At 39.2% G+C, this 20,724-nt stretch overlaps 1 protein-coding gene across 6 annotated transcripts in view; it reads left to right on the top strand.

Moving 5' to 3' along the window:
* RIC8B (RIC8 guanine nucleotide exchange factor B) overlaps window positions 1-20,724 on the top strand; it is a 127,560-nt gene that overhangs the window by 46,805 nt on the left and 60,031 nt on the right. For all 6 annotated transcript variants that reach the window (XR_013830669.1, XR_013830670.1, XR_013830671.1 and 3 more), the window contains exon 4: window positions 12,838-12,932. Coding sequence is in view for 3 of the 6 variants with exons in the window: in XM_079938422.1 (XP_079794548.1) it covers window positions 12,838-12,932 (95 nt within the window). In the remaining 3 variants the exon portion in view is untranslated. The remainder of the gene's footprint in view (window positions 1-12,837; window positions 12,933-20,724) is intronic.

The raw sequence follows: 20,724 nt of genomic DNA, 5'->3' as shown, positions 1-20,724 counted from the left end.
CTTTGAAGGAAGTGTGAAAAAAGGACTTGACATTATTTAATTAAAAATAAAGCTTCACGCTGTACCATGTTTTTTAACTGAGTCATTTTTTCAACAAACATTTATTATTGAGTGCCCAATATGTGCAAAGTTCTGTATTAGGCACACAAGATGCAATATAAAGCATCTCTGCCCTCAGAGAACTAACAGTCTCATAGGAAAAACAGACATGTAAACAGATGGATATATAACTGTTTGTCACATTATTTACTGTTCTTCTCTATATTTTCTATATGTTTGAAAATAAAAAAGAATCAACTCAGAAGTGCACAGATGCTACAAATGCCATATATTCTTTTTTTGTTTGTTTGTTTGTTTTTTGTTTTTTTTTTTGTTTTTTTAACATCTTTATTGGAGTATAATTGCTTTACAATGGTATGTTAGTTTCAGCTTCACAACAAAATGAATCAGTTATATATATACATATATTCCCATATCTCTTCCCGCTTGCGTCTCCCTCCCTCCCACCCTCCCTATCCCACCCCTCCAGGCGGTCACAAAGCACCGAGCTGATCTCCCTGTGCTATGCGGCTGCTTCCCACTAGCTATCTACCTTACGTTTGGTAGTGTATATATGTCCATGCCTCTTTATCGCTTTGTCACCGTTTACACTTCCCCCTCCCCATAGCCTCAAGTCCATTCTCTAGTAAGTCTGTGTCTTTATTCCTGTTTCACCCCTAGGTTTTTCATGACATTTTTTTTTTTAAATTCCATATATATGTGTTAGCATACGGTATTTGTCTCTCTCTTTCTGACTTACTTCACTCTGTATGACAGACTCTAGGTCTATCCACCTCATTACAAATAGCTCAATTTCGTCTCTTTTTATGGCTGAGTAATATTCCATTGTATATATGTGCCACATCTTCTTTATCCATTCATCCGATGATGGACACTTAGGTTGTTTCCATCTCTGGGCTATTGTAAATAGAGCTGCAATGAACATTTTGGTACATGACTCTTTTTGAATTATGGTTTTCTCAGTGTATATGCCCAGTAGTGGGATTGCTGGGTCATATGGTAGTTCTATTTGTAGCTTTTTAAGGAACCTCCATACTGTTCTCCACAGTGGCTGTATCAATTTACATTCCCACCAACAGTGTAAGAGGGTTCCCTTTTCTCCACACTCTCTCCAGCATTTATTGTTTCTAGATTTTTTGATGATGGCCATTCTGACTGGTGTGAGATGATATCTCATTGTAGTTTTGATTTGCATTTCTCTCATGATTAGTGATGTTGAGCATTCTTTCATGTGTTTGTTGGCACTCTGTATATCTTCTTTGGAGAAATGTCTATTTAGGTCTTCTGCCCATTTTTGGATTGGGTTGTTTGTTTTTTTGTTATTAAGCTGCATGAGCTGCTTATAAATTTTGGAGATCAATCCTTTGTCAGTTGCTTCATTTGCAAATATTTTCTCCCATTCTGAGGGTTGTCTTTTGGTCTTCTTTATGGTTTCCTTTGCTGCGCAAAAGCTTTTAAGTTTCATTAGGTCCCATTTGTTTACTCTTGTTTTTATTTCCATTACTCTAGGAGGTGGGTCAGAAAGAATCTTGCTGTGATTTATGTCATAGAGTGTTCTGCCTATGTTTTCCTCTAAGAGTTTGATAGTTTCTGGCCTTACATTTAGGTCTTTAATCCATTTTGAGCTTATTTTTGTGTATGGTGTTAGGGAGTGATCTAACTTCATACATTTACATGTAGCTGTCCAGTTTTCCCAGCACCACTTATTGAATAGGCTGTCCTTTCTCCACGGTACATTTCTGCCTCCTTTGTCAAAGATAAGGTGACCATATGTGCGTGGGTTTATCTCTGGGCTTTCTATCCTGTTCCATTGATCTATCTTTCTGTTTTTGTGCCAGTACCATACCGTTTTGATAACTGTAGCTTTGTAGTATAGTCTGAAGTCTGGGAGCCTGATTCCTCCAGTTCCTTCTTTCGTTATGAAGATTGCTTTGGCTATTCGGGGTCTTTTGTGTTTCCATACAAATTGCAAAATTTTTTGTTCTAGTTCTGTGAAAAATGCCAGTGGTAGTTTGATAGGGATTGCATTGAATCTATAGATTGCTTTCGGTAGTAGAGTCATTTTCACAATGTTGATTCTTCCAATCCAAGAACATGGTATATCTCTCCATCTATTTGTATCATCTTTAATTTCTTTCATCAGTGTCTTATAATTTTCTGCATACAGATCTTTTGTCTCCTTAGGTAGGTTTATTCCTAGATATTTTATTCTTTTTGTTGCAATGGTAAATGGGAGTGTTTTCTTGATTTCACTTTCAGATTTTTCATCATTAGTATATAGGAATGCCAGAGATTTCTGTGCATTAATTTTGTATTCTGCCACTTTACCAAATTCATTGATTAGCTCTAGTAGTTTTATGGTAGCATCTTTAGGGTTCTCTATGTATAGGATCATGTCAACTGCAAACAGTGACAGCTTTACTTCTTTTCCGATTTGGATTCCTTTTATTTCCTTTTCTTCTCTGATTGCTGTGGCTAAAACTTCCAAAACTATGTTGAATAAGAGTGGTGAGAGTGGGCAACCTTGTCTTGTTCCTGATCTTAGTGGAAATGCTTTCAGTTTTCCACCATTGAGGACGATGTTGGCTGTGGGTTTGTCATATATGGCCTTTATTATGTTGAGGAAAGTTCCCTCTATGCCTACTTTCTGCAGGGTTTTTATCATAAATGGGTGTTGAATTTTGTCAAAAGCTTTCTCTGCATCTATTGAGATGCTCATATGGTTTTTCTCCTTCAGTTTGTTAATATGGTTTATCACATTGATAGATTTGCGTATATTGAAGAATCCTTGCATTCCTGGAATAAACCCCACTTGATCATGGTGTATGATCCTTTTAATGTGCTGTTGGATTCTATTTGCTAGTATTTTGTTGAGGATTTTTGCATCTATGTTCATCAGTGATATTGGCCTGTAGTTTTCTTTCTTTGTGACATCCTTGTCTGGTTTTGGTATCAAGGTGATGGTGGCCTCGTAGAAGGAGTTGGGGAGTGTTCCTCCCTCTGCTATATTTTGGAAGAGTTTGAGAAGGATAGGTGTTAGCTCTTCTCTAAATGTTTGATAGAATTCGCCTGTGAAGCCATCTGGTCCTGGGCTTTTCTTTGTTGGAAGATTTTTAATCACAGTTTCAATTTCAGTGCTTGTGATTGGTCTGTTCATATTTTCTGTTTCTTCCTGATTCAGTCTTGGCAGGTTGTGCATTTCTAAGAATTTGTCCATTTCTTCCAGATTGTCCATTTTATTGGCATAGAGTTGCTTGTAGTAATCTCTCATGATCTCTTTTATTTCTGTAGTGTCAGTTGTTACCTCTCCTTTTTCATTTCTAATTCTATTGATTTGAGTCTTCTCCCTTTTTTTCTTAATGAGTCTGGCTAGTGATTTATCTATTTTGTTTATCTTCTCAAAGAACCAGCTTTTAGTTTTATTGATCTTTGCTATTGTTTCCTTCATTTCTTTTTCATTTATTTCTGATCTGATTTTTATGATTTCTTTCCTTCTGCTAGCTTTGGGGTTTTTTTGTTCTTCTTTCTCTAATTGCTTGAGGTGCAAGGTTAGGTTGTTTATTCGAGATGTTTCCTGCTTCTTAAGGTGGGCTTGTATTGCTATAAACTTCCCCCTTAGAACTGCTTTTGCTGCATCCCACAGGTTTTGGGTCGTTGTGTCTCCATTGTCATTTGTTTCTAGGTATTTTTTGATTTCCTCTTTGATTTCTTCAGTGATCACTTCATTATTAAGTAGTGTATTGTTTAGCCTCCATGTGTTTGTATTTTTTACAGATCTTTTCCTGTAATTGATATCTAGTCTCATGGCGTTGTGGTCAGAAAAGATACTTGATACAATTTCAATTTTCTTAAATTTACCAAGGCTTGATTTGTGACCCAAGATATGATCTATCCTGGAGAATGTTCCATGAGCACTTGAGAAAAATGTGTATTCTGTTGTTTTTGGATGGAATGTCCTATAAATATCAATTAAGTCCATCTCGTTTAATGTATCATTTAAAGCTTGTGTTTCCTTATTTATTTTCATTTTGGATGATCTGTCCATTGGTGAAAGTGGGGTGTTAAAGTCCCCTACTATGAATGTGTTACTGTCGATTTCCCCTTTTATGGTTGTCAGTATTTGCCTTATGTATTGAGGTGCACCTATGTTGGGTGCATAAATATTTACAATTGTTATATCTTCTTCTTGGATCGATCCCTTGATCATTATGTAGTGTCCTTCTTTGTCTCTTCTAATAGTCTTTGTTTTAAAGTCTATTTTGTCTGATATGAGAATTGCTACTCCAGCTTTCTTTTGGTTTCCATTTGCATGAAATACCTTTTTCCATCCCCTTACTTTCAGTCTGTATGTGTCTCTAGGTCTGAAGTGGGTCTCTTGTAGACAGCAAATATATGGGTCTTGTTTTTGTATCCATTCAGCCAATCTGTGTCTTTTGGTGGGAGCATTTAGTCCATTTACATTTAAGGTAATTATCGATATGTGTGTTCCTATTCCCATTTTCTTAATTGTTTTGGGTTCGTCATTGTAGGTCCTTTCCTTCTTTTGTGTTTCTTGCCTAGAGAAGTTCCTTTAGCAGTTGTTGTAGAGCTGGTTTGGTGGTGCTGAACTCTCTCAGCTTTTGCTTGTCTGTAAAGGTTTTAATTTCTCCATCAAATCTGAATGAGATCCTTGCTGGGTAGAGTAATCTTGGTTGCAGGTTTTTCTCCTTCAACACTTTCAATATGTCCTGCCACTCCCTTCTGGCTTGCAGAGTTTCTGCTGAAAGATCAGCTGTTAACCTTATGGGGATTCCCTTGTGTGTTATTTGTTGTTTTTCCCTTGCTGCTTTTAATATGTTTTCTTTGTATTTAATTTTTGACAATTTGATTAATATGTGTCTTGGCGTATTTCTCCTTGGATTTATCCTGTATGGGACTCTCTGTGCTTCCTGGACTTGATTAACGATTTCTTTTCCGATATTAGGGAAGTTTTCAACTATAATCTCTTCAAATATTTTCTCAGTCCCTTTCTTTTTCTCTTCTTCTTCTGGAACCCCTATAATTCGAATGTTGGTGCGTTTAATGTTGTTCCAGAGGTCTCTGAGACTGTCCTCAGTTCTTTTCATTCTTTTTTCTTTATTCTGCTCTGCAGTAGTTATTTCCACTATTTTATCTTCCAGGTCACTTATCCGTTCTTCTGCCTCAGTTATTCTGCTATTGATCCCATCTAGAGTACTTTTAATTTCATTTATTGTGTTGTTCATCGTTGCTTGCTTCATCTTTAGTTCTTCTAGGTCCTTGTTAACTGATTCTTGCAATTTGTCCATTCTATTGTCCATTCTATCTCCAAGATTTCGGATCAACCTTACTATCATTATTCTGAATTCTTTTTCAGGTAGACTGCCTATTTCCTCTTTATTTGTTAGGTCTGGTGGGTTTTTATCTTGCTCCTTCATCTGCTGTGTGTTTTTCTGTCTTTTCATTTTGCTTATCTTACTGTGTTTGGGGTCTCCTTTTTTGCAGGCTGAAGGTTCGTAGTTCCTGTTGTTTTTTGTGTCTGTCCCCAGTGGCTAAGGTTGGTTCAGTGGGTTGTGTAGGCTTCCTGGTGGAGGGTACTAGTGCCTGTGTTCTGGTGTATGAGGCTGGATCTTGTCTTTCTGGTGGGCAGGTCCACGGCTGGTGGTGTGTTTTGGGGTGTCTGTAGACTTACTATGATTTTGGGCAGCCTCTCTGCTAATGGGTGGGGTTGTGTTCCTGTCTTGCTAGTTGTTTGGCATAGGATGTCCAGCACTGTAGCTTGCTGGTCGTTGAGTGAAGCTGGGTGCTGGCGTTGAGATGGAGATCTCTCGGAGATTTTTGCTGTTTGATATTATGTGCAGCTGGGAGGCCTCTTGTGGACCAGTGTCCTGAAGTTGGCTCTCCCACCTCAGAGGCACAGCACTGAGTCCTGGCTGCAGCACCAAGAGCCTTTCATCCACAGGGCTCCTTAATTTGGGATGATTCGTTGTCTATTCAGGTATTCCACAGATGCAGGGTATATCAAGTTGATTGTGGAGCTTTAATCCGCTGCTTCTGAGGCTGCTGGGAGAGATTTCCCTTTCTCTTCTTTGTTCTGACAGTTCCCAGGGGCTCAGCTTTGGATTTGGCCCCGCCTGTGCGTGTAGGTCGCCGGAGGGTGTCTGTTATTTGCTCAGACAGGACGAGGTTAAAGGAGCCGCTGATTCGGAGGCTCTGGCTCACCCAGGCCGGGGGGGTAGGGAGGGTCACGGAGTGCGGGGCGGGCCTGTAGCGGCAGAGGCCGGCGTGACGCTGCAGCCTGAGGCGCGCCGTGCGCTCTCCCGGGGAGCCGTCCCTGGATCCCGGGACCCTGGCAGTGGCGGGCTGCACAGGCTCCCCGGAAGGGCGTGTGGCTAGTGACCTGTGTTCGCACACAGGCCTCCTGGCGGCGGCAGCAGCGGCCTTAGCGTCCCACGTCCGTCTCTGGGCTCCGCACTCTTAGCCGCGGCTCGCGCCCGTCCCTGGAGCTCTCTCAAGCAGCGTTCTTAATCCCCTCTCCTCGTGCACCAGGAAACAAAGAGGGACGTAAAAGTCTCTTGCCTCTTCGGCAGGTCCAGACCCCTCCCCGGACTCTCTCCCGGCCAGCCGCGGCGCACCAACGCCCTGCAGGCTGTGTTCACGCCGCCAACCTCAGTCCTCTCCCGGCGCTCCGACAAAAGCCGGAGCCTCAGCTCCCAGCCCCGCCCGCCCCGGCAGGCGAGCAGACAAGCCTCTCGGCTGGTGAGTGCCGGTCGGCCCGATCCTCTGCGCTGGAATCTGTCCGCTTTGCCCTCCGCACCCCTGTTGCTGTGCTCTCCTCCGCGGCTCCCAAGCTCCCCCACTCCGCCTCCCGAAGTCTCCACCCGCGAAGGGGCTTCCTAGTGTGTGGACACTTTTCCTCCTTCACAGCTCTCTCCCGCTGGTGCAGGACCCGTCCCTATCCTTTTGTCTCTGTTTAGTTTTTTCTTTTGCCCTAACCAGGTACGTGGGGGGTTCCTTGCCTTTTGGGAGGTCTGAGGTCTTCTGCCAGCGTTCAGTAGGTGTTTTGTAGGAGTTGTTCCACGCGTAGATGTATTTCTGGTGTATCTGTGGAGAGGAAGGTGATCTCCGCGTCTTACTCTTCTGCCATCTTCCCGGAAGTCTGCCATATATTCTTGATCTTTGGGGGTATGTCTGACCTCACTGGCATAGTCTTTCTGCTAAGCAACATACCTAGCACAGAGTAGGTGTTCAATGAATATTTGTTTTATGAGAAATAAAATGTGATACAGTTTGCTATCTGTATAGTGGAAGTATGTAAGAGAAATAGCCAAAGTGACAGGGAGGAGGGCAAGTTTATGATACCTTTTAAATTTTCAAAACTACTAATTTTTCTAGAAACCTAAAACATTTAATAACGTTGTTTAGAGAGCAGATTCTAGCCTTTTTGGAGATACAGCACACTATTTTATAACATTTATATTTCCTTTTGTAAGTTAATTCAAAAAGCATTTATTACTTTATGCCCGGCACCATGTTAAATGTAAAAGATGTGGAGGTGGAATACTTAATCTTTGCCTGTAAGGAACATACGCAATTTAGTAGGACAAATAACTGCAAAATGGCAAGGGTAAGACATAGGGTGAAATACTACCTGATGCATAGCTATATTTCCAAGTAAGAGTGCATGTGTACGTTTGTGGTTGAGTGTGTATTTGTGTTCCACTTTGTGTAGAATTGAAATTGAATTTTCATAGGACAAGTTTCCTAAACCTTCTTGAAGTAGTGAGAACTACCCTGGGATAACAAAACCAGTTTAGGACTCATTGGTGTGAGGTATTCTCCTTTCAGACTTTTTTCTCAGGCATTGATTAGATTGGTTGAAGTGTTGAATGAAAAAGGTATGAGGATATTGATACCTTTACCAAACAAACGTGAAAATCTTCCACAGGTTACACAGGAGAAGAAAGCAATAGTACAGTAGTGGAATCTATGAATAAGAAACAAAGCCTGTATAAAAAGATTCCCTCCTCCCCAACAGAGATCCCAAAGAGTTTCATGAGTTTTTACCTCTCTTTTAGTGTTATCTCATTTTGATTTCTACTGTCACAACAAGCCTGCTTGCTTTCTCTTTCTTCCTCCTCTGTCTTAGGGATTTTTTTGCCTTCTCAACCTTTGGAGATAGTAGGATTACAGAGGAGAGACTGTTGATGCCCTAAAGATATCAAAACTAAGCTCATGGGCTTCCCTGGTGGCGCAGTGGTTGACTCCGCCTGCCGATGCAGGGGACAGGGGTTCATGTCCCGGTCCGGGAAGATCCCACATGCCGCAGAGCGGCTAGGCCCGTGAGCCATGGCCGCTGAGCCTGTGCGTCCAGAGCCTGTGCTCCGCAACGGGAGAGGCCACAACAGTGAGAGGCCCACGTACCGCAAAAAAAAAAAAAAAAAACGACTTAGCTCATGAAGAAGTAAATGACAGTTGTATAAACTGTGTATATTGTTTTAAAAAGAGCAATTATATTTACTCTTTCAAGCATCTGTATAAGATAGGAGGAGCATTAATCTCATTTGACAAATGAGGACACTAAAGATCAAAGAGTTCAAATTGTTTATGTAAAGTCACCCAGCAGAACAACCAATAGTAGGAAATAGTGTACACTCTGACCTTTGTTAAGTAAGACATTTTAAATGATAGCTCTCATTCAACAAATATTTATTGAGGCAGACTAATAGAATAAAGAATCTAGAAATAAACCTACACATATACAGTCAACTGACTCATGATACAGGTAACACTGAATTGCAGTGGGGAAAAGGTGGGCTTTTTAATCAGTTAAAAATGAATTTAAATCCCTACCTTATTACCATACAGAAAAATTAATTTGAGATGGATAAGAGACTTAAATGTAAAAGGTAAAATGATAAAGCTTTTGGAAAGAAACAGAAGATTATCTTCATGACTTTTTTTTTTTCGGTATGCGGGCCTCTCACTGTTGTGGCCTCTCCCGTTGAGGAACACAGGTTCCAGACGCGCAGACCCAGCAGCCATGGCTCACAGGCCCAGCCGCTTCACCGCAATGTGGTATCTTCCGGGACTGGGGCACGAACCCGTGTCCCCTGCATTGGCAGGCGGACTCTCAACGACTGCGCCACCAGGGAAGCGCCATGACTTTATTTTAAACAAGTCAAAAATTTCTTAAATAGGCAAAGATTTTTAAAACAGGACAAAATAAAGATCAAACCATAAAGGAAAAATTGACAAATTGGTCTTAAAATTAAAATTAGTTCATCAAGAGAAGAAAGTAAAAAACAGGCCACCAAATGGGAGATGATATCTTCAACACATATATGCAATAAAGGACTCTACTAGAATATATTCAAGTCCTACAAATAATGTCAATTAACCCTATAGAAAAATATGCAAAAGGCTTGAACAGGCACTTCATAAAAGAGCTATCCAAATGACCAGTAGACATAAGAAAAGGTGGTCAACTTTATCAGTCATCAGAAAAATGCATAATAAAATCTCTGCACATCCATGAGAATGACAAACTTAAAAGGCTGACAATACCAAGTGTTGGCGCAGCTGAGAGCAACTGGTGGGAGTGTAAGCTGGTATAAACACTTTGAAACACTGTTTGGCAGTACCTTCTAAAGTCTGTCATATGTATATGCCCTACAACCCAGCATACCAAATGACATATAAGAAAGTATGTTCATAGCAGCACTCTTCAGTATAGTCCAAGTGTCCATCAAGAGTAGAATGGATAAGTGAATTGTAATATACTCACTGTATTCAGCAGTGCTTGCTTTTTTTTTTTAACATCTTTATTGGAGTATAATTGCTTTACAATAGTGTGTTAGTTTCCGCTTTATAACAAAGTGAATCAGCTATACATACACATACATCCCCATATCTCCTCCCTCTTGTGTCTCCCTCCCACCCTCCCTATCCCATCCCTCTAGGTGGACACAAAGCACCGAGCTGATCTCCCTGTGCTATGTGGCCAGCAGTGCTTTCCTAACCTAAGTGTGAGGGGCCAGATTTCTTTCCTTAGCTGTCAGAATGGAACTCTTGTATAATACAATATTACACACAATGTCAGACTGCTTGAAAAGTTTCTAAATGTTCAGGTGTACCTTCTGTACTCATGACTTTGCAGATCAGTGGCAAACAGGGTGTGGACCAGTAGTGGTCCACAAACTGCACTTTGAATAGCACCACTCTCAAGCAGTGAAAATGAACAAACTGCACCTGTACACAACAACATGGATGAATCTCACAACCAGATACAGAAGGGTCTATATTTTATGATTCCATTCACTTAAAATTTGTGACAACAAAAATCACTAACCCATGATGTTAAATGTTAGAATTACAATTGAAGAGCAGATCTGTCATTTGAAGGGGTCATGAGGGCAATTCTGGGGTTCTCAATCTTGGTGTTGCTTTGTTTTCATGCTGGTTGTATGGGCGTGCTCATTTTGTGAAAATTTATCTAGCTGTACACTTATGATTTGAGCACTTTTTTGTTTGTTTTACTTTTCATTTACATTAAAAATTATTGAACACTTTGTTAAACACATGCCCTCTAAAACTTGTGAAGGTACTAGATGAATGGAGAAAACAATGCATATGTAAGTATGTAAACAAATGTGGAATTACAGATTATGATTTCCTGAAAGAAATCATAGCAAGATACAATGATAGAGATGATGAAAAAAGGAATCTACCTAAATAAGGTGGTCAAAGAAGGGGCTTCTCTGAGACCTGGAGGATGAAAAGGAGTCATTGATACTAAAAGTAGAGGCACACAATCCCGGGACTTCAGTAGTTGTTTTGAGTAAAGAAATAGAATTTAGTGGACAGTAAAAGAGGACAGGCAGACCTACAGGGTACAACTGGGGAATTGGTGTCATGAAAATTGGGACAGGAGGAAAGGGGATGGAAGGAAGTAGGATTTTCACTTACAGTTGCAAATAGTGGAAGGACCAAAATGGAGTTTTGCAAGGGGCTTGTCAACATCAGCATGAGAGGAAAATGATTGTGATATTTAAAATAAAGGAAAATCTAGTTTAAAAGGAAGTGCATTCCTAGTTAATTATCAAAACCAAGGAAAATGTGAACTTTTTAAGAGTTAAGTAATGGGTGAGTTTCACATGCATTTCAGTGTGGTTCATATAATGTGGGATATGTAAAAGTATATTTGCATATTAGAGAATTTTGATTCAGGCATTTGAAGATAGATGGCAAGTGGAACAGTGTTCGTTCCAAACCCTTAGTGTCTCTAGCATTCCACTGGTCCCCCTCCCCAACACGCAATAATTTCGTTATCACTCATTTCAACTCTATCAGTCTTACCTTTTGTTTCCTTCCTGCCTCATCCTTCCCCTCACCCTCAAATATTTCACTGAAAGTACTAAGCATTTTCATGTGTATCATCTTCTTTAATCCTTTTACAACCCTAACAATCTCATGTTTGTGGAGATGCATATGGGGAAACTTTGGCTTAGAGAAGCCATATGACTTGCCTAAGGTCACAACCTAGACTCTTGACTCTAAGTAAAGTGCTTTTTCTGTTATGCCACTGAGACCTTCATCTCTTCCAAATCTACACATGATGGTGTTATTTTAAAATATTGTTATCCACATTATGAGTAATGAAACTGTGCTATTGTTTGTTAGATTTTATAAAAGACATCTTCCTAGAAGGGCTGAGTTATATATATAAATATAGGCTATATATGTATAATATGTGAATATATTTCACTTTATACAGACTTGAAATCAATTATGTATATACAGAGCTTTAAAAATTTTAATAGCTTTTGAAGTAATTGGAACCTTCCTGAAATATAACATATCCAGGATCTGATTATAATAGATAATTATCACTAATTTCATGTCTTCTTAATTACTAAAAATTTGGAAGAAGAAAGGTACAACCTTGATTCAGATGATTAAAAAAATTGTAGTGGCCCAAGATCTCATGATAAATTAGGAGGTAAACCAAGTGATTATTCAGAGCTCAGCTTATTTCCTATTATTTGCCTTCCCTCTGACTCTATGTGTGTCTAATACCACTACCAATGAGTAAACATTGGGAAAATGGGAGATTAAACTCAAGAGTGCTTATTTTTCATCACTTGCTGGTCGCTTTGGAGAAACTAGGAATAAGATTTGGAGGAACTAGGAGATTAAGAAGATTCATTAAAATGAAGTTGATAGATTATAGATTTTAATGCATTGTTTTTGAAAGTTAAGAGATAAGACATTTTTATTAAGGATGTACAACCCGCTTCTAAAATACTGATAGTATTATATCTGTTTGAATTTTTATAATGACTCGTAAACTGGAACAGTATACTATCCAACAAAAGAATCTAGACTTTCTGGAAATGGAAAACATCCCTAGTTGAATTAAATCTTATGGACAGGTAAAACAGAGTAGGTAATAATATATGGATGCTGACCATATTTCTCTTTGCCTGACATGTCATAAGGGGAAGGATAGATCAATAACTTATGGTTTCAGCCATTTCTGGCAGTGGCTGTAGCTGTTCATATGAGATGATGACAATTCACTTAGTTAATACTTTGTTAATACTTGGGAATTCTTCCTAGAATATCCTGACTTCTATTATGTATGGCATAAGAATAACTGTTTTGGGTGTTAGATGGGCCATAGGATGACTCCCAGGGTTGTAGTAATGTACCGGACTTCTTCATTAAGGCATTCATTCAATCCCCAATTTTTCCTCACCTCTCTTTTATTTGCCATAGGGTGATTCTCATCAGTTTCGTGTCATGGCAGCTGTTCTTCGCCATTGTTTACTAATCGTAGGTCCAACTGAAGACAAAACAGAAGAGCTACACAGGTAGGTAACCTCTACTGATATTTCAGTGAAAGACATAATAAGTTCTTATTGTTTTTATGCATCTAATTTTAATTGTTATAAACACAAGAAAGTGAAAATATTACAGTAAACTGGGTAGCTGGTAGGTCAGAAATCATTACTATGCCCTGATGAGAAATTTTCATTCTTTGACTTTGTTATATTAAGCCCCAACAAGAGAAGAGAATTTGGCATTTGTTGCATTCAACAATAAAACCCAGAATGATAATAATAGCACACAGTTATTGAATACTGTGTGTGGCATTATGCTAAGTGCTTTATAAAGATTAACTTCTTTTAATCATCACACCAACCTTATGAGGTAGGTACTATTTTTCCCTTTCAATACATGATGAAACTGAGTCATAGAAAAATCAAGCAGTTTCTCCAAGATTGTTCAACCCTAATAAGTGAAAGAGCTTGGGGTTGAACCCTGATTTTAATTACTACACTTAAACTAATAATCTCACTATTTTCATTGTAAGAGTATTTACCAAAAAGTATATCTTAAGCAACATGAATTAAATTTTTAAAACTTATTATAAGATTTGGGCCACAGTCTCAAGTATTAATATATAAAAAATAGTTCAATTTTTGTGACTTGCCTATTAGAGCTATTATGGAATGCTGTTAAAAGTTATCATTCTCGGGGCTTCCCTGGTGGCACAGTGGTTAAGAATCCACCTGCCAATGCAGGGCACGTGGGTTCGAGCCCTGGTCTGGGAAGATCCCACATGCCACAGAGCAACTAAGCCCATGCACCACAACTACTGAGCCTGCACTCTAGAGCCCACGAGCCACAACTACTGAGCCTGGGCTCTAGAGCCCACATGTCACAACTACTGAGCCTGTGCTCTAGAGCCGAGAGCCACAACTACTGAAGCCCCTGCACACAGAGCCCGTGCTCCACAACAAGAGAAGCCACTGCAACGAGAAGACTGTGCACAGCAACGAAGAGTAGCACACACTCGCAGCAACTAGAGAAAGCCCACGCGCAGCAATGAAGACCCAATGCAGCCAAAAAAAAACAAATAAATAAATAAATTCTTTTTTTTAAATTATCATTCTCTGAGAACAGCTGAAGCAGTATTAATGCATCTTTCTAGTTCTCTTACTATTTTGTATCAGGTTTCTAGTAACAAGTCCTCTGACTTTAACATGAGATTGATTGCTCGTGGCACTTTATTCTATAAGAACACAAATGGCATTTTAAACAATTCAAATAAATTTCAAATCTGCAAGCAAATAACTTTGGCATTAAGTCTGCTTTACAAATAATTTAAAACTAGTTCTTAGTAGAAATTACCTTTTGAGCATTTATAGTATTCTGTTTTCCACAATATGGCTTAAATAAAACTATAGAAATACAACCAGAGTGTAAAGTGAAACATACCCTTGTTCTTTTTTCAGTCATACCCATATTATTTTAGTTATGATTGGCAGTTTATTATTTGATATTGTACTGAGTTTGTTGGTAGGTTATCTTTATGTACTCTGCCCTGCAAGTCTTCAAAAGATTGTTTTCTTCAAAATTAAAAAGTATACTTCTTTCTGCAGCTACAGATCAAAATTTCCTTTAATTTTCTTGAAGCTGTGTCTTTAAAAATAATCAGATTAACTGCAATAAATCATATCCTCTAAAAAGATTTTATTAAGCATTTTTGTCTGACTAATTTTTTATAATCAAGAGACACTAGAAATCTAGCTATTCAAACTTAAAACTACAAGAAAATGGGTTTATAAGCCCAGGTATAAATGTATGTATGTATGTATTTATTTATTTATTTTGGAAATTACATATCACAAGTTAAATGGCATTCATACAAGGATGTGAGAAGAAAGTGTTTTGATGGGAATTGTTACAGTAGTCACAAAAACATTGTTAAGGCTTTCTCTGAAGAGTGAATTTAATATTTTAAAACAGTACCCAGTATTCGTAAAAAGAGAGCAAAACTGTAAAGAGGTTTTAACACTCAGATTTTTTTAAAGTATAGATTTCTTTATTTTACTTTCTGATGATATTTGCTTTAAATATTTATTTTTCTTAAATAAATTTAAAAGATATTTTTCTTTAAATTTACTTCTATAAGTTGCTCTGATAAAATATCTGTTAGCTACATTGTAAATAAGAAGGAATACCCCTAGAGCCATAGACAAGATTTATATGTATTGCTAAAAGGCTTTCCTGGGAGATTGAGGTTGCTGCTGACATGACAGTTTATCTGGGCTGGCCCTGCATGTCCCTTAAATCAGAATTAAAGTGATTAGTATCATTTGAGCAGTAATGACTCTAAGCTAATCCATTTAAATGCAGAAAAAATACTATACCAACCTCAAAGGGCTATTTTAAGAACCTTACTAGAATTGTAATATCTACTAAATTCTGCCCATTTGTAGTGACTCTGAAAAGAGTTTGTGTGTGTGTGTGTGTGTGTTTAAGACATCATTTTAAAAATAATCAGAATGTTTCAAGGTAACATCTCATTCTATTTTTTTTTTTTTTTTTTTTTTTGCGGTACGCGGGCCTCTCACTGTTGTGGCCTCTCCCGTTGCGGAGCACAGGCTCCAGACGCGCAGGCTCAGCGGCCATGGCTCATGGGCATAGCCGTTCCACAGCCTGTGGGATCTTCCCGGACAGGGGCACGAACCCGTGTCCCCTGCATTGGCAGGCAGGCTCTCAACCACTGCGCCACCAGGGAAGCCCCATTCCATTTTTTAAAGTTAATATCTAAGTTTGTTTTTTGCTTTTTTTTTTTAAGGAAAAATGTAATGAAAGAGGTAAATCTAGATAGCGTGGTGTATGGTTATGCATTGTCATCAAACTCAAAGGGTTGTAATAATGATTAAATGAGAAATTAGTAAAGCCATCCGTCCCTGGCACTGAGTAAGCTCTCAGTAAATGGGGGAGGAGCTGCTACTGCCACTGCCACAACACTGCAGCCACTGCTACTTCTGTTACTATTATTATAATGAGCATATTAGCTTTTAGATCCAATGTTTAGTTCTAAAGCTCCTTTTTAAGGTTTATTGAATTTTTTTTAACATCTTTATTACAGTATAATTGCTTTACAGTGGTATGTTAGTTTCTGCTTTATAACAAAGTGAATCAGCTATATATATACATATATCCCCATATCTCTCCCCTCTTGTGTCTCCCTCCCACCCTCCCTATCCCACCCCTCTAGGTGGTCACAAAGCACCGAGCTGATCTCCCTGTGCTATGCACCTGCTTCCCATTTGCTATCTATTTTACATTTGGTAGTATATATAAGTCCATGCCACTCTCTCACTTCGTCCCAGCTTACCCTTCCCCCTCCCCATGTCCTCAAGTCTATTCTCTACATCTGCATATTTATTCCTGTCTTGCCCCTAGGTTCTTCAGAACCATTTTTATGTTGTTTTAGATTCCATATATATGTGTTAGCACACAGTACTTGTTTTTCACTTTTTGACTTCACTCTGTATGACAGACTCTAGGTCCATCCACCTCCCTACAAATAACTCAATTTCATTTCTTTGTATGGCTGAGTAATATTCCATTGTATATGTGTGCCACATCTTCTTTATCCATTCATCTGTTGATGGACACTTAGGTTGCTTCTATGTCCTGGCTATTGTAAATAGAGCTGCAGTGAACATTGTGGAAGTTTACTGAATTTTCATGTTTTGTTTAGGAAGCTATTTCTTTGTATATATTGCGATTGTGTAGTGAAGTCTGTTTTCTGTTAATCTAAGATTTTCTCAAGCCAGATGCTTGGTAGGCATGTCAGGAGCCTGTTAAGGTACTCTAGGAGATGAGTGGGTCAAAAAATGGCTTAGCAGCAGTTTTTCTGATATGTTGTCTGTGTAAGACAGTGTCTTTTTCTTTTTTCCCTAGAGAAATCAGGAGAACATGGACATAGAGATAAAATGAGTTAGTTCACAAAGATAGCTGACCTTGATGTCGACTTCCTTTTCACTAATCAGCATCTTATATAGTTTCTACAATCTATTTGTTCTATTTCATTTCCTTTTGTCTATACTTATGGTAATAAGTAAATTGTTGGTATGATCCACCCTTTTGGCTCCATTAAAGGACATCCTAATTCTGTCCAATTCTAATATCTGCCTGAGAGTATTTTGAGCCCTCTTCTCCATAATCAGTAAGCTTATGCATAAACACTTAGCCAAAAAAAAGTTGCATGTGGATGTGGTTGTGATTTTGTTTTATTTGGAGAGAAGGGGAAAGATGGGGATGGCCTGTACACTAGAGAAGAAAGGAGAGGGGAGGACCAGATCTGATTTAATTTCTTGCAGCTTTTCAGCATAATTTCTTCCATGCAACACATTGGCATCTACAAAGCTTTTTTTTGTTTTGTTTTGTTTTTACCCAAAAGAGCCAGTGTTATTTAAAAAGTACTTACCTCCCTGAAGATTGGTTCAAGATGGTGGAGTAGAAGGACGTGTGCTCACTCCCTCTTGTGAGAGCATGGGAATCACAACTAACTGCTGAACAGTCATCGATAGGAAGACACTGGAACTCACCAAAAAAGATACCACACATCCAAAGACAAAGGAGAAGCCACAATGAGACGGTAGGAGCTGCGCAATCACAATAAAATCAAATCCCATAACTGCTGGGTGGGTGACTCACAAACTGGAGAACACTTATACCACAGAAGTCCACTCACTGGAGTGAAGGTTCTGAGCCCCACGTCAGGCTTCCCAGCCTGGGGGTCCGGCAACGGGAGGAGGAATTCCTAGAGAATCAGATTTTGAAGGCTAGCGGGATTTGATTGCAGGACTTCAGCAGGACAGGGGAAACAGAGACTCCATTCTTGGAGGGCACACACAACGTAGTGTGCGCATTAGGACCTGGAGAAGGAGCAGTAACCCCACAGGAAACTGAACCAGACCTACCTGCTAGTGTTGGAGGGTCTCCTGCAGAGGTGGGGGGTGGCTGTGGCTCACCAGGAGGACAAGGACACTGGCAGCAGTAGTTCTGGGAAGTACTCCTTGGCGTGAGCCCTCCCACAGTCCACCATTACCCCACCAAAGAGCCGGGTAGGCTCCAGTGTTGGGTCGCATCAGGCCAAACAACCAACAGGGAAGGAACCTAGCCCCACCCATCAGCAGACAAGCAGATTAAAGTTTTACTGAGCTCTGCCCACCAGAGCAACACCCAGCTCTACCACCACCAGTCCCTCCCGTCAGGAAACCTGCACAAGCCTCTTAGATAGCCTCATCCATCAGAGGGCAGAAGCAGGCAGAACTACAGTCCTACAGCCTGTGGAACAAAAACCACATTCACAGAAAGACAAGATGAAAAGGCAGAGGGCTATGTACCAGATGAAGAAACAAGATAAAACCCCAGAAAAACAACTAAATGAAGTGGAGATAGGCAACCTTCCAGAAAAAGAATTCAGAATAATGATAGTGAAGATGATCCAGGACCTTGGAAAAAGAATGGAGGCCAAGACGGAGAAGATGCAAGAAATGTTTAACAAAGACCTAGAGGAATTAAAGAACAAACAAACAGAGATGAACAATACAATAACTGAAATGAAAATACACTAGAAGGAATCAATAGTAGAATAGCTGAGGCAGAAGAACAGATAAAAGACCTGGAAGACAGAACGGTGGAATTCACTATTGTGGAACAGAATGAAGATAAAAGAATGAAAAGAAATGAAGACAGCCTAAGGGACCTCTGGGACACCATTAAATGCACCAACATTCACATTAAAGGGGTCCCAGAAGGAGAGGAGAGAGAGGACCTGAGAAAATATTTGAAGAGAGAGATTATAGTTGAAAACTTCCCTAACATGGACAAGGAAATAGCCACCCAAGTCCAGGAAGTGCAGAGAGTCCCAGGCAGGATAAACCTAAGGAGAAACATGCCAAACACACAGTAATCAAATTGACAAAAATTAAAGACAAAGAAGAATTATTGAAAGCAGCAAGGGAAAAATGACAAATAACATACAAGGGAACTCCTATAAGGTTAACAGCTGATTTCTCAGCAGAAACTCTACAAGCCAGAAGGGAGTGGCATGACATATTTAAAGTGATGAAAGGGAAGAAATTACACCCAAGATTACTCTACCCAGCAAGCATCTCTATCAGATTTGATGGAGAAATCAAAAGCTTTACAGACAAGCAAAAGCTAAGAGAATTCAGTACCACCAAACCAGCTTGACAGCAAATGCTAAAGAAACTTCTCTAGGCGGGAAACACAAGAGAAGAAAAGGACCTACAAAAACAAACCCAAAACAATTAAGAAAATGGTAACAGGAACATACATATCGATAATTACCTTAAACGTGAATGGATTAAATGCTCCAACCAAAAGACACAGGCTTGCTGAATGGATACAAAAACAAGACCCATATATATGCTGTCTACAAGAGACCCACTTCAGACCTAGGGACACATGCAGACTGAAAGTGAGGGGATGGAAAAAGATACTCTGTGCAAATGGAAATCAAAAGAAAGCTGGAGTTGCAATACTCATATCAGATAAAATAGACTTTAAAATAAAGAATGTTACAAGAGACAAGGAAGGACACTACATAATGATCAAGGGATCAATCCAAGAAGAAGATATAACAATTATAAATATATATGCTCCCAACATAGGAGCACCTCAATACATAAGGCAACTGCTAACAGCTATAAAAGAGGAAATCGACAGTAACACAATAATAGTGGGGGACTTTAACACCTCACTTACACCAATGGACCGATTTTCCAAACAGAACATAAATAAGGAAACACAGCTTTAAGTGACACAATAGACCAGTTAGACTTAATTGATATTTGTAGGACATTCCATCCAAAAACAGCAGATTACACTTTCTTCTCAAGTGCACACGGAACATTCTGCATGATAGATCATATCTTGGGTCACAAATCAAGCCTCAGTAAATTTAAGAAAATTGGACTCATACCAAGCATCTTTTCTGATCACAATGCTATGAGATTAGAAATCAATTACAGCGAAAAAGACGTAAAAAACACAAACACATGGAGGCTAAACAATACGCTACTGAACAACCAAGAGATCACTGAAAAAATCAAAGAGGAAATCAGGAAATACCTAGAGACAAAGGACAACGAAAACACGACAATCCAAAACCTATCGTATGCAGCAAAAGCAGTTCTAACAGGGAAGTATATAGCAATAGACGCTTACCTCAAGCAACAAGAAAAATCTCCAATAAACAATCTAACCTTACATGTAAAGGAACTAGAGGAAGAAGAACAAACAAAACCCAAAGTTAGTAGAAGGAAGGAAATCATAAAGATCAGAGCAGCAATAAATGAAATAGAAACAAAACAGTAGCAAAGATCTATAGAAGTAAAAGCCAGTTCTTTGAGAAGATAAAATTGATAAACCATTAGCCAGACTCATCAAGAAAAACAGGGAGAGGACTCAAATCAATAAAATTAGAAGTGAAAAAGGAGAAGTTACAACAGACACCGCAGAAATACCAAGCATCTTAGGGGACTACTACAAGCAACTCTATGCCAGTAAAATGGACAGCCTGGAAGAAATGGACAAATTCTTAGAAAGGTATAACCTTCCAAGAGTGAACCAGAAAGAAATAGGAAATATGAACAGACCAATCACAAGTAATGAAATTGAAACTGTGATTAAAAATCTTCCAACAAATTCCAGGACCAGATGGCTTCACAGGCGAATTCTATCAAATATTTAGAGGAGAGCTAACACCTATTCTTCTCAAACTCTTCCAAACAATTGCAGAGGAAGGAACACTCCCAAACTCATTCT

This window comes from Stenella coeruleoalba (assembly GCF_951394435.1).
Source record: "Stenella coeruleoalba genome assembly, chromosome: 11".
Lineage (NCBI taxonomy): Eukaryota > Metazoa > Chordata > Mammalia > Artiodactyla > Delphinidae > Stenella > Stenella coeruleoalba.
Note: the sequence above shows the minus strand (reverse complement) of the source record. Positions and strands in the feature narration are given on the sequence as shown.